The sequence below is a fragment of the Tachyglossus aculeatus genome, chromosome 25 (genome assembly GCF_015852505.1).
Source record: "Tachyglossus aculeatus isolate mTacAcu1 chromosome 25, mTacAcu1.pri, whole genome shotgun sequence".
Classification (NCBI taxonomy): Eukaryota; Metazoa; Chordata; class Mammalia; order Monotremata; family Tachyglossidae; genus Tachyglossus; species Tachyglossus aculeatus.
The window spans coordinates 2170715-2182925 of record NC_052090.1 but is presented as its reverse complement, the minus strand read 5'-3'; the positions used below and the strand labels follow the sequence as shown (position 1 = coordinate 2182925).

The 12211-nt window shown below is 44.6% G+C and overlaps 1 protein-coding gene across 1 annotated transcript in view; it reads right to left on the bottom strand.

Moving 5' to 3' along the window:
- Positions 1–12211, bottom strand: part of ROCK1 (Rho associated coiled-coil containing protein kinase 1) — a 161587-nt gene that overhangs the window by 25489 nt on the left and 123887 nt on the right. The window contains exons 21-24 of the mRNA XM_038766453.1: positions 11771–11840; positions 9172–9266; positions 7604–7769; positions 5019–5112 (exon numbers count right to left, since the gene is read on the bottom strand). Coding sequence (XP_038622381.1) covers positions 5019–5112; positions 7604–7769; positions 9172–9266; positions 11771–11840 — 425 coding nt within the window. The remainder of the gene's footprint in view (positions 1–5018; positions 5113–7603; positions 7770–9171; positions 9267–11770; positions 11841–12211) is intronic.

The following is a 12211-nucleotide window of genomic DNA, read 5'->3' as shown; positions in this document are numbered from 1 at the left end:
TGGCTCAGTGGAAAGAGCCCGGGCTTTGGAGTCAGAGGTCACGGGTTCAAATCCCGGCTCCGCCGCTTGTCGGCTGTGTGACTTTGGGCAAGTCACTTAACTTCTCTGCGCCTCAGATACCTCATCTGTAAAACAGGGATTAAGACTGTGCGGACCCTGTGGGACAACCTGATTACCTTGTAAACTCCCCAGTGCTTTGCACGTAGTAAGAGCTTAACAAACACCATCATTATTATTGTTATTACTAAGCCACGCCTCAATCAAGACTATGAGCCCACTGTTGGGTAGGGACTGTCTCTATGTGTTGCCAACTTGTACTTCCCAAGTGCTTAGTACAGTGCTCTGCACACAGTAAGTGCTCAATAAATATGATTGATTGATTGATTATCTCAATACTCAGAAGATCCTTCTGCTTAAAAAGCTAAAACATCAAAGATAATGGAGAAATTGGTTGGATTTTGGTTGGAGAAAGTTCTGGAAAGGATTTATCCATTCAAATTGAGGTCTTCAACTGTGGGCAATTGGGTCTGTGGCAGGAACTAGCTGCCAGGATCTAGAAATTGTTGAAGTGTTCCCCGAGTTAATCACCAACCCCTTCAACAGTCAACACCCACATTCCTTAAATGGAATTTCTTTAAAATTGATACCCCTTCACTTTACACTGTATTCGCCCATGACCCCCACAGACACAGGGGAATGCTCCAGAAAGCAGAGCTTGACACCAAGTCTCCATTTACACCCACAACAAAGACGACACACTAAAATGAACCAATTTTAGCCCATCTTCTGTGAGCCAGTCTTGAGCCTGCCCAGGGTTTATTTCAATAAAATCAATCAATCATATTTACTGAGTGAACTCATCATCTACACGTGCTGCCTCGAATTCCTCAGTGCCAATTCTCTCCTCGACCCCCTCCAATCTGGCTTCTGTCCCCTACATTCCAAGGAAACTGCCCTCTCAAAGGTCACCAATGACCTCCTGTTTGCCAAATCCAAAGGCTCCTACTCTATCCTAATCCTCCTCGACCTCTCAGCTGCCTTTGACACTGTGGACTGCCCCCTTCTCCTCAACACACTGTCCAACCTTGGCTTCACAGACTCTGTCCTCTCCTGGTTCTCCTCTTATCTCTCGGGCCATTCATTCTCAGTCTCTTTTGCGGGCTCCTCCTCCCCCTCCCATCCCCTTACTGTAGGGGTTCCTCAAGGGTCAGTTCTTGGTCCCCTTCTGTTCTCTATCTACACTCACTCCCTTGGTGAACTCATTCGCTCCCACAGCTTCAACTATCATCTCTACGCTAATGACACCCAAATCTACATCTCTGCCCCTGCTCTTTCTTCCTCCTTTCAGGCTCGTGTGTCCTCCTGCCTTCAATACATCTCCATCTGGATGTCTGCCCGCCATCTAAAACTCAACATGTCCAAGACTGAACTCCTTGTCTTCCCTCCCAAACCCTGCCCTCTCCCTGACTTTCCCATCACTGTTGACGGCACTATCATCCTTCCCGTCTCACAAGCCCGCAACCTTGATGTCATCCGACTCTGCTCTCTTGTTCACCCCACACATCCAATCCGTCACCAAAACCTGCCGGTCTCACCTCCGCAACATTGCCAAGATCCGCCCTTTCCTCTCCATCCAAACCGCTACCCTGCTCGTTCAATCTCTCATCCTATCCCGACTGGATTACTGCATCAGCCTCCTCTCTGATCTCCCATCCTCCTGTCTCTCCCCACTTCACGCTGCTGCCCGGATCATCTTTGTACAGAAACGTTCTGGGCATGTTACTCCCCTCCTCAAAAATCTCCAGTGGCTACCAATCAACCTACACATCAGGCAAAACTCCTCACTCTCGGCTTCAAGGCTCCCCATCGCCTCGCTCCCTCCTACCTCACCTCCCTTCTTTCCTTCTACAGCCCAGCCCGCACCCTCCACTCCTCTGCCGCTAACCTCCTCACTGTGCCTCATTCTCGCCTGTCCCGCCTTCGACCCCCGGCCCACGTCCTCCCCCTGGCCTGGAATGCCCTCCCTCCACACATCCGCCAAGCTAGCTCTCTTCCTCTCTTCAAAGCCCTACTGAGAGCTCACCTCCTCCAGGAGGCCTTCCCAGACTGAGCTCCCTCCTTCCTCTGCCCCTCCTCCCCCTCCCCATCCCCCCCGCCTCACCTCCTTCCCCTTCCCACAGCTCCTGTATATATGTATAAATGTTTGTACACATTTATTACTCTATTTTACTTGTAGATATTTACTATTCTATTTACTTTATTTTGTTAATATGTTTTGTTTTGTTCTCTGTTTCCCCCTTTTAGACTTTGAGCCCGCTGCTGGGTAGGGATCGTCTCTATATGTGGCCAACTTGTACTTCCCAAGCGCTTAGTACAGCGCTCTGCACACAGTAAGCACTCAATAAATACGATTGAATGAATGAATGAATGAATAAGTGCTTATAAGTGCCGAGCACTGTACAAAGTGCTTGGAACAGTACAATATAACAGAGTTGGGAGATGCATTTCCTGCCCACAACGAGCTTATAGTCTACAGGGGAAGACAGACAATATAAATAAATAAAATTACAGATACATACGTAAGTGCAATGGGCTGGCTGAGGGAGGGGTGAATAAATGGTGCAAGTCATCGGGCAAAGGGGACACAGAAGGGAGACGGAGAGAAGGAAATAAGGGTTTAGTCAGGGAAGGCCTCTTGCAGGAGATGTGTTTTTAATAAAGCTTTGAAGAAGGGGGGCATGAATGTCTATCAGACATGGAGAGGGAGGGAATTCCAGGCCAGAGGCAAGAAGTGGATGAGGGATCAGCAGCAAGACAGACGAGATAAAGGAACAGCGAATAGGTTGGCATTTAGAAGAGTGAAGTGTATGGGCTGGGTTTTAGTACAAAATCAGGGAGGTACAGTATGAACGAGCAAGGTGACTGAGTGCTTTAAAACCTAGGGTAAGAAGTTTCTATTCATGGTGGGGGTAGTGGGGCAGGAGGTGGGGAGAGTGGGTGTCAGGCAAGAAGAAAAAGAACTGGAAAAACAGCCAGGAAGAACAGGCAAAAATATCAGAGAAGTTTCCCGAACCCACAGACACTGAGATGGGAGGCTCCCTGCGGCGAGCAGGGGAAGGGGTAGTATTCCGAATCTGAGGCTCTCCTACAGGCCTGGGGAAGGATGGAGCTTGACACCAAGTCCCCAGATACACCCACATCAAGGAAAAGACAAACTAAAATGAATCAATTTTAGCCAGTCTTCTGTGAGAGGTGGGACCAGTTGAGCTTTCCTATGGCCTAGTCCAATCAATCATATGCAGAGCACTGTACTAAGCACTTATGAGGCTACATAATAACAGAGTTGGCAGACACATTCCCTGCCCACAATGAGCTTACAGTCTAGAGGGGAGGACAGACATTAATATAAATAAATGGATTACAGATATGTACATAAATGCTGCACGGCTGATGGAGGGATGCTCCTCTAATGCACAGTGTGTGGGCTGGGTTGGCCACTGGAGGTCTTGAGGCATGGGGAAACATGGACTGAACTCAAAAATGACTGAACTGAAAAATAATCCAGGCAGCAAAGTGAAGTATGAACTGGAGTGGGGAGACACAGGAGGCAGAGAGGTCAGCAAGGAGGCCAACAGTAGTCAAGGCGGAATAGAATAAGTGCTTGGATTAAAGTGGTAGCAGTTTGGATGGAAAGTGGACTTCAACGATATTACGAAAGTTGGACTGATAGAACCGGGTGACAGATTGAACATGTGGGTTGAATGAGAGATGAGTCTAGGATAATGCCAAGGTTAAGGACTTGTGAGACAGGAAGGATGGTGGTGCTGTCTACAGTGATGGGAAAATAGAGGGGAGGACAGGGTTTGGATTGGAAGATAAGGATTTCTGTTTTGGATATGTTATGGTTGAGGTGTCATGGTGCCATCCAAGTAGAGATGTCTTGAAAGCAGAAGAAAATGTGAGACTACAGAGAGGGAGAGAGATCAGGGCTCAAGATAGAGATTTGGGAATCATCGCATAGTGGTGGTAGTTGAAGCCAAGGAGTTGATGAGTTCCCCAAGGTATTGGGTTTAGATGGAGAACAGAACAGGACCCAGGACTGAACACTGAGGAATTCGCACATTTAGTGTGGGAGGGAGAGAAGGAACAACCGACAAAAGAGACTGAAAATGAAGAATGACAGTGAAGCCGAGGTTGGATAATGTTTCCCAGAGAAGAGGGTGGTCGACAGTGTTGAAGGCAGTTGAGAGGTCAAGGAGGATTAGGATGGAGTAGAGGCCACTGGATTTGACAAGAAGAAAATCACTGGTGACTTTTTAGAGGGTGATTTCTATGGAGTGAAGGGGATGGAAGCCAGATTGGAGGGGATCAAGGGGAGAATTGGAAGAAAGGAACTTGAGACAATTCGTTCAAGGAGTTTGGAGAGGAATGATAGGAGAGAGAAGGGGCGATAACTGGAGGGAGTAGGGGCGATAACTGGAGGGAGTTGTGAGTTCATGGATAGCATTTTTTGTTTTAGGATAAGAGAGACATGAGCATGTTTGAAAGCAGTGGGGAAGAAGCCATTGGAGAGCAGACAGCTGAAGATGGCTGTCAAGAAGGGAAGTAGGAAGGGTGCAAGTGCTTTGTTATGGTACAAAGGGATGGGGTCAGATGTGCAGGTGGAGGGTGTGGATTTTGAGAGAAGGCAGGAGATCTCTTGAGATGGTGCACAGAAAGATAGGAGAGTTGAAGAAGGGGCAGGAGGAGGGAGGGACTAGACAATAGCAAAGGAAATTTTAGGGAGATCACGCCTGATAGTTTCCATTTTCTCAAAATGGTAGGTAGTCCAGTGAATAGTGGCAAGAAATGAGGGAGGCAGGGGAACAGGAGGTTTGAAGAGCAAATTAAACATCTGGAATAACTGGTGAGGATAATGGGCACAGATGTCAACAAGGTTGGAGAAATAATTTGCCAGTGTACATACTTATGCCTGGATTTGATTTAGCATTATGAAAACACAATAACAAAAGATATACCTTCATCTGCCTTTCTCATCTTCTCAGTCAGCTCTTCATTTTCTTTTTTTAAAAACTCAACATCTTTGGTTAAGGTACTGTTGTTTTCTTCCAACTAAATGAAAAACAGAAACTCTGTAAGTAATTTTTATTAAAAACAATTGTTCATCAAATTAGTTGTTATTTTCTTCAGATAAGAACAGCTCAATCACTGCCAATTTGGTGAAAGGCTGGGTTTTCTTTTAAAAAATATTACATTAACGATGATAGCCCATAGTTTTGTGTACATGATTTTTGAGGTCAGAAAGTATACATTGCCCATGACCATAGGAAGAAAGATGGGCATTGGAGCCCTAGCAGTATGGAGAAATTTGATTTTTGATTACACTGTTAGAATCAAATGGCTTTCCAGGCTAGAACCATATGTAAAAAGAAAACAAATATGCTACATATGCACGGAGGGGTGGCATGCAGACATCTAATTTCTAAACATACTCAGCCGTTCCTGTGAGCACCTAAATCTGAAAACAACCCCACAAAGTCCTTCCTAACTACACTGAGAATTTACTTTGGGGCTTTGAAGTGTTTCAAAGCCTTGATGAAGAGACTACCCGCCAAACTTTACAATAGGTCCCTTTCTACTGACTTCAAAGGTCTACCAATCTAGCAATCGATAGTACTTATTGGATATTTACTTGGTACAGAGCACTAAACCGTGCGTTTGAGAGAGTACAACGGTAACTCCATTACCTGATTCTTGCCTTTTAGTAACAATCTAGCACACTGTAACAAGTATGTAACATGGTCAATCAATCACGTTTAATGAGTGTCTACTCCAAAACACTTGGCAGAATACAAACGATTAAAAAATATGGTCTCTGCCCACAAAGGACCTTAGAATTTAAATTGGGAGACTGACAGTCACTAGCCATTCACAAATAGAGGAGAAAGAAAAAATTGCTACCACTTTTGACGGCAAAAAGTACGGAAGGATAAACAAATATATTTGGGCATTCCTCCAACATCACAGTAGTTGTACTCCGGCAAACCCCCATGTTATACAAAGCTCATGTTGTGTTTCAGTGGGAAATAACAGGTTAGGGGTAAAATAGTCAAGAACATCTGAAACAGTACATGACTTCTGTCATACCAGGTGAAACTCAAGAAGGTTGCCGAGGAGAAAATAATGAAGTCAACTATTGTACTTCACTTGCAAGTGGGAACGGCCAGATTGGTACCAAAGCAATAATGGTACAAAGCATAAAAAACATCCTGTTCAGAGTTCCCTAGATCACTACTGCAAACATCCAGGTCTGCTGGGTACAAACAGAACACTTGTAGTCTTCCCTCAACATCAATCACCCTATGCAGAAAGTTGTGCCATAAAGAATTACACAATAAGCGTGGGGTGGAAGACTGTGGGCATATTTAGGCATATTTCCAGAAGGCAGGAAGCCCCTCTTCCTGGTGCCAACCCCTAGTTCCCACAGATGGCCATCCCTTCCTTCTCCCTCTTCCTTTCCATTCAGGGGTGGCCAGGTAGGGATGTGTGTGGGGAGGAAGGGGAGAAATCTTTCCCAGAGAGGACTATGCCTAGCTAACTTCGCCCTACGGATGTTCTTTCAAACCACACCTCAGGCCGTCAGGGTGAATCAATCAATCAATCAGTGGTATTTACTGAGAGCTTACTGTGTCAGAGCACTGTACTAAATGCTTAAGCGCTGAATACACACCCTTTAGAGATGATAGACACAATCCCTGCCCACAAGGTACTGACATCTAGAAGGGGAAAGAACTACCAACAAGTTTCCAATGCTCCCCTACACCAATTTTCAGGCAAACAGAAGTCCTACCCCCCCAAGGAAATTATTTTCTATCAACCTATGGCAATGACTGAACACTTACGATGTGCAAAGCACTGTACTACACGCTTGGGAAAGCTCTGCAAGCACCCCTGCTTCTATTAAGCCTTACTCCTCTCCTTTCCTTTCTCTTGATACAGCTGAAACTACTCTCATCCAGCTTGGCCACAGACAGCATGAACACCTACAGTGCAACTGCCACCGAAAGATCAATCGATGGTATTTATTTAGTGCTTGTATTCTGAGCAGAGGACTCTACTAAGTGTTTGGGAGAGAACAGCACGCAAGCAGACAAAAATCCCTGCTCTCAAGGAGTTTACAGTCTAGAGAGGGATGTTATAGCACCTGTGGGGCAAGAAGTGGTAGAATGCAAGAGATCACATAGGAAGGTTGAATGGGAGAGAGGGAGAGGTCAGCGGGAGGGAGGGGGTCCGAGGGCAGCTCTGCCGCTTGTCAGCTGTGTGACTTTGGGCAAGTCACTTAACTTCTCTGTGCCTCAGTTACCTCATCTGTAAAATGGGGATTAAGATTGTGAGCCCCACATGTGACAGCCTGATCACCTTCTATCCTCCCAAGCGCTTAGAACAGTGTTTTGCACATAGTAAGCACTTAAATACCAAAATTATTATTATATTATGCTAAAATACATTCACACAAACACCAATGATTGAAATTCAATTCATACGTTGATGAAATTCAATGCAGAAAAAAAGTTTGGTCTCATCTGTGATGTAAAGGACTTACCCGGCTAACGGTGTGGTCCTTATCTGAAATTTCTTGCCTATTTCGTGAGGAGGCTTTCTTGTATTCTTGAGTCAACTCAAAATTCTGTTCTTCTAGGAGCCCTCGAGCCAACCGTTCTGACTCAGCCTTTGTCTCGGCTAGGTCCAATTGTGCTGCAAGAGTTTCTCTGCAAAGGAACATTTTAAGAGTTCCATAATAAACGTTAACACTTCTCGGTACAAAATAAACCAATTAAGATTGTTCTTTCAAATGGATCACTTCTAAAAACACTGCCTGTTAAAGATGCAAGATGTTCTCTCAAGGTACACTGCAGAATCCGTGAAACAATTTTGCAAAGAGAATAAACTATGCTTATATCTCTCTAACATTATGAAAACTAGAAAAGATCGGCTATTAAACCCAGTAACTTCCACTTCAACTCAAAGGAAGAGCACTAAAGTTAGATCTTAGATCTTCTCTCTTAAAATCAGGCTTTGTAAAGCTAGGGATTAGACGTTGGGTTCTCATTTCTTTTCCTATTGACCTTCCCTCAAGATTCATTGTGGTTTATTTCACTCCCAACAAAATGGGCCCAAAAAGTGACGGTGAAAAAGGTTCTCTAAAATCTGCACTACCACTCTGCTGTGCCCCTCAAAACTCCACCTCTAGTATTCTCCTCTACTTTTGTTAGTATGTTTGGTTTTGTTCTCTGTCTCCCCCTTTTAGACTGGGAGCCCACTGTTGGGCAGGGACTGTCTCTATATGTTGCCAATTTGTACTTCCCAAGCGCTTAGTACAGTGCTCTGCACACAGTAAGCGCTCAATAAATACGATGATGATGATGATGATGATTGGGGGGTGCCTTGGTAAGTGGGGAAGACGTGACCTGTTGCGTCACTTGGGTCAAGCCCTGGAACCCTAGGGGGGTTTAGCCACTTGGCAAGTGGCACTGCCTACATTGCAAAGGAGTTTGTGGTCAAGCCTGCTACCTCTTCAATGGCCCTGCACCCATGAGAATGGCACAAATAAGACTGGTGAGGCAAAGGGGACAGAATGGTTCACAAACCATCCATGGAAGCAGTCAAATATTAGGAAAAAGTTAAATGCCTTATTTTTTTTATTTTAACTCCAGCACATTTTTCAAAAACAGGGAATTTTCCATGTAAAGCTGTTTAAACTTGAAACCAAGAAAAAGCTCGAATTATGCCACTTACCTGATCACAAAAAAACTCCTGAAAATCTGTTGGGGAAGGGGAAGGGCGAAGATTTTTTACAATCAAAATCCCCAGACTTTGGAGGGGAGTTCCCAGATTAGGGGCATAGTAATTGTCATTACTTGGCTCTTTTGGCCAGGCCCTCCATCCCCTCCTGCCTGACCACCTGGGCAAATCTCTGAGTGCCAGGGGAGCTTTCCACTTCTTTGGCTTAGGGAGAACCGGGCTCAGCATCACTGACATTTTGAAGCTCCCTAGCAATACACTTTGCAATAAATACTCAACCACTGCTTTTAATCAGTCTTTAACTTTCACTACAAGGAAAATTTAACAAGCTTAAATATGTACGGCTACCCTACAATACACTGAACGTACTTTTCATTATGCAGTTCTTGTATTTTCCTTAGATTTTCTCTGTTCTTCTCTTCAATTTCTTCTTTAAGTTCTTTTACCTGAGTTTTGTACAGTGTCTGCAAAACAAGCATCAGTATTAAACCACCATTTACTAGCCATTACAAAACCCATCCTGTCGGTCTCACCTTCACAACATTGCTAAAATCCTCCCTTTCCTCTCCATTCAAACCGCTACCACATTAGTACAATCATTCATCCTATCCCACCTAGATTACTGCATAAGCCTCCTTTCTAACCTCCCAACCTCCTGCCTCTCCCCACTCCAGTCCATTTTTCACTCTGCTGCCCAGATTATCTTTCTTCAAAAACACTCAGGGCATGTCACCCCCCCTCCTCAAAAATCTCCAGTGGTTGCCTATCCACCTCCATAGCAAACAAAAACTCCTCACTATTGGGTTTAAAGGTCTCCAGCACCATGCCCCCTCCTACCTCACCTCCCTTCTCTCCTTCTACAACCCAGCTCACACAATTTCGCTCCGCTGGTGCTAACCTTCTCACTGTGCCTCGATCTCACCTGTCTCACCGCCAACCCCTGACCCAAGTCCTGCCTCTGGCCTGGAATGCCCTCCCTCCTGAAATCCACAAATCACTCTCCACCCATCTCTTCAAAGCCCTGCTGAAGGCACATCTCCTCCAAGAGGCCTTCCCAGACGAAGCCCCACTTTTCCTCATCTCCCACTCCCCTTCCGCATCACCTTGACTCACTCTCTTTGCTCTTCCCCCGTCTCCCTGCCCCACAGAACTTATTTATCTATAATTTCATTTCTTTATATTGATGCCTGTTTACTTGTATTGATGTCTGTCTCCCCTCCTCTAGACTGTGAGCTCATTGTGGGCAGGGACTGTCTCTATCACTGCATTGTACTTTCACAAGCGTTTAGTACAATGGTCTACACACACAGTAGCGCTCAATAAATACGACTGAATGAATGAATGAATTGGGGAAATGGTTAAAATTAAAAGACAAATACAATTCAGTTTATTATACCAATTCTTTACTGTAGGGGCAAATTTGTTTTGTGAATCAAACCATTTACATTCATTGTTAAACTAACATCTTCAGGAGGATTTTAAGAAAAATTAGAATTCCAAAATATCTCTATTTGATGATTTTACCAAACACATTCAGTCATTTCGGATCAGATTATCTCTTCCAACCATATGTAATGAGCTACACATTACGATATGGAGGGCAAAACAATCTGACTTGGAGTGTATCCTAACAACTGACCATTCATACTGGGTAGTGTAGATTTTGAGCATTATTTCCAGTACTTAAATGTGAAAATAAAGGCATTGAGATGAACTGTGTTTTTTATTTTTTTTAAAAAAGCACACCCCCCTTGAGTGTGTATAAGAGAGGTGGGGGAGTGAAGGGGTAAAGAACACCAGACTTCTTCCACACTTGCCCTCATTATGAGTGAATGGATTTCCCTGACATTTCCCTTACTTCATCTTTCGCCCAAAATAAACAAGCAAGTTACTAGACTACTCGGGAAGTTATCTGCTAGAAGCTTCCAAAACTGCAGGCCCTGTTTTGACTAGTAGAGTAGATGTTTGTTCTTGGAACCTTCCTGAAAAGACCCATCATCCATAAAGCAGTCTCCAAATAATCTCCACCTTTCTAGTTGTGTCAGCTCCCTTAACCCTTTTGGGGACACTGTCTTATTTCATTTATTCATGTGATCAATTGGGGGGTGGGGGGGGAGAGGAAGGGGAGGAGTTTAATTTTGTTACCAGTTGATACACGATTGTCCTCTTGTTCCCACTGTATGTATTCAATGTGTCCATCTCCCCCATTAGATTGTAAAATGGAGAGAAGGATCATACCCACTGTTGTGTAGGGACTGTCTCTATCTGTTGCCAATTTGTACTTCCCAAGCGCTTAGTACAGTGCTCTGCACATAGTAAGCGCTCAATAAATACGATTGATGATGATATCTTCTCTTCTTAGTGTATTCTCCCGAGAATGAAACAGGCTGCCGTGGCAACTTCTGACCATCATTCATTCATTCAATCGAATGGCCTCTACAGCTCCATCCTAAGTTTTTCACAACAACTGATTTGGTTACAATTTTCTCCTTTCCTATAAATGTTCATAAATTCATAAGGATTGGAGAAGACTAGTCCATTCATTCGTATTTATTGAGCGCTTACTGCGTGCAGAGAACTTTATTAAACACTTGCACTGTACTATGTACAAGGTGTGATCAAGCCCTCCCTTAAGAAGAGTGGCCCTTGTGAGCGATTTCAATTACTCTGCTTTCCCCACAGGTCGACTAAGGGGTCAATTAATATTCCTAAAACCACTGCCCAGGCTCACCTTTCTGTGGACTAGAATGGACCCAACTTCTCTTACCCTGAAGCTGTAGTGAGCCGAACGAGAGTCGGGGTGCAGAGCTGGGAGCCCCTGGCCTTCCACTTCCCACCCGCTTACCTACTGGAATGAACGCAGGAGGCCATCTGCTGCTTCCTAACACAGCCAAGCAGGTCAAAAGGAAATGAGTGGATTAGTTTCATGGAAAGTTTCTAGAAACTGGTAGCAACGCTTTCCACTTACCGAAAAATACTGTTCAGCCTCAAGCTGATCTTGTAGTTCCCGCATCTGGCCTTCATTTCCTCTATACTGCCTTAGAGAGAGAGAAAAGTGTTATGACCACACTTGATTACACTAATCTTTCCTTAGGCCTTATAAGGTGAACGTATTTGCTAGAATCACTTTCAAAACTACCCTGCATGCCACTATCATCACTGTGTGCCTTCGGTATCTTAGTGAAGGTAGGTGGTTCCTCTTTGCAGCTGCAATTTAGGTGAAGCAAAGGCACTGAAAACCCAGGGTGTTTATTTACTTGGGGCTGGGGGGAGGTGAGGCATGGGAGGGCTTGGGAAGGAAGATAAGGAAAACAAAATAGAAGAATCACATCCTGGGAGAACTGGCAGATTGTCAAGTATGACCGTTTTTTCATTTAGGAAAGGGGCAGAAGTTCTACAGTCTGTACAG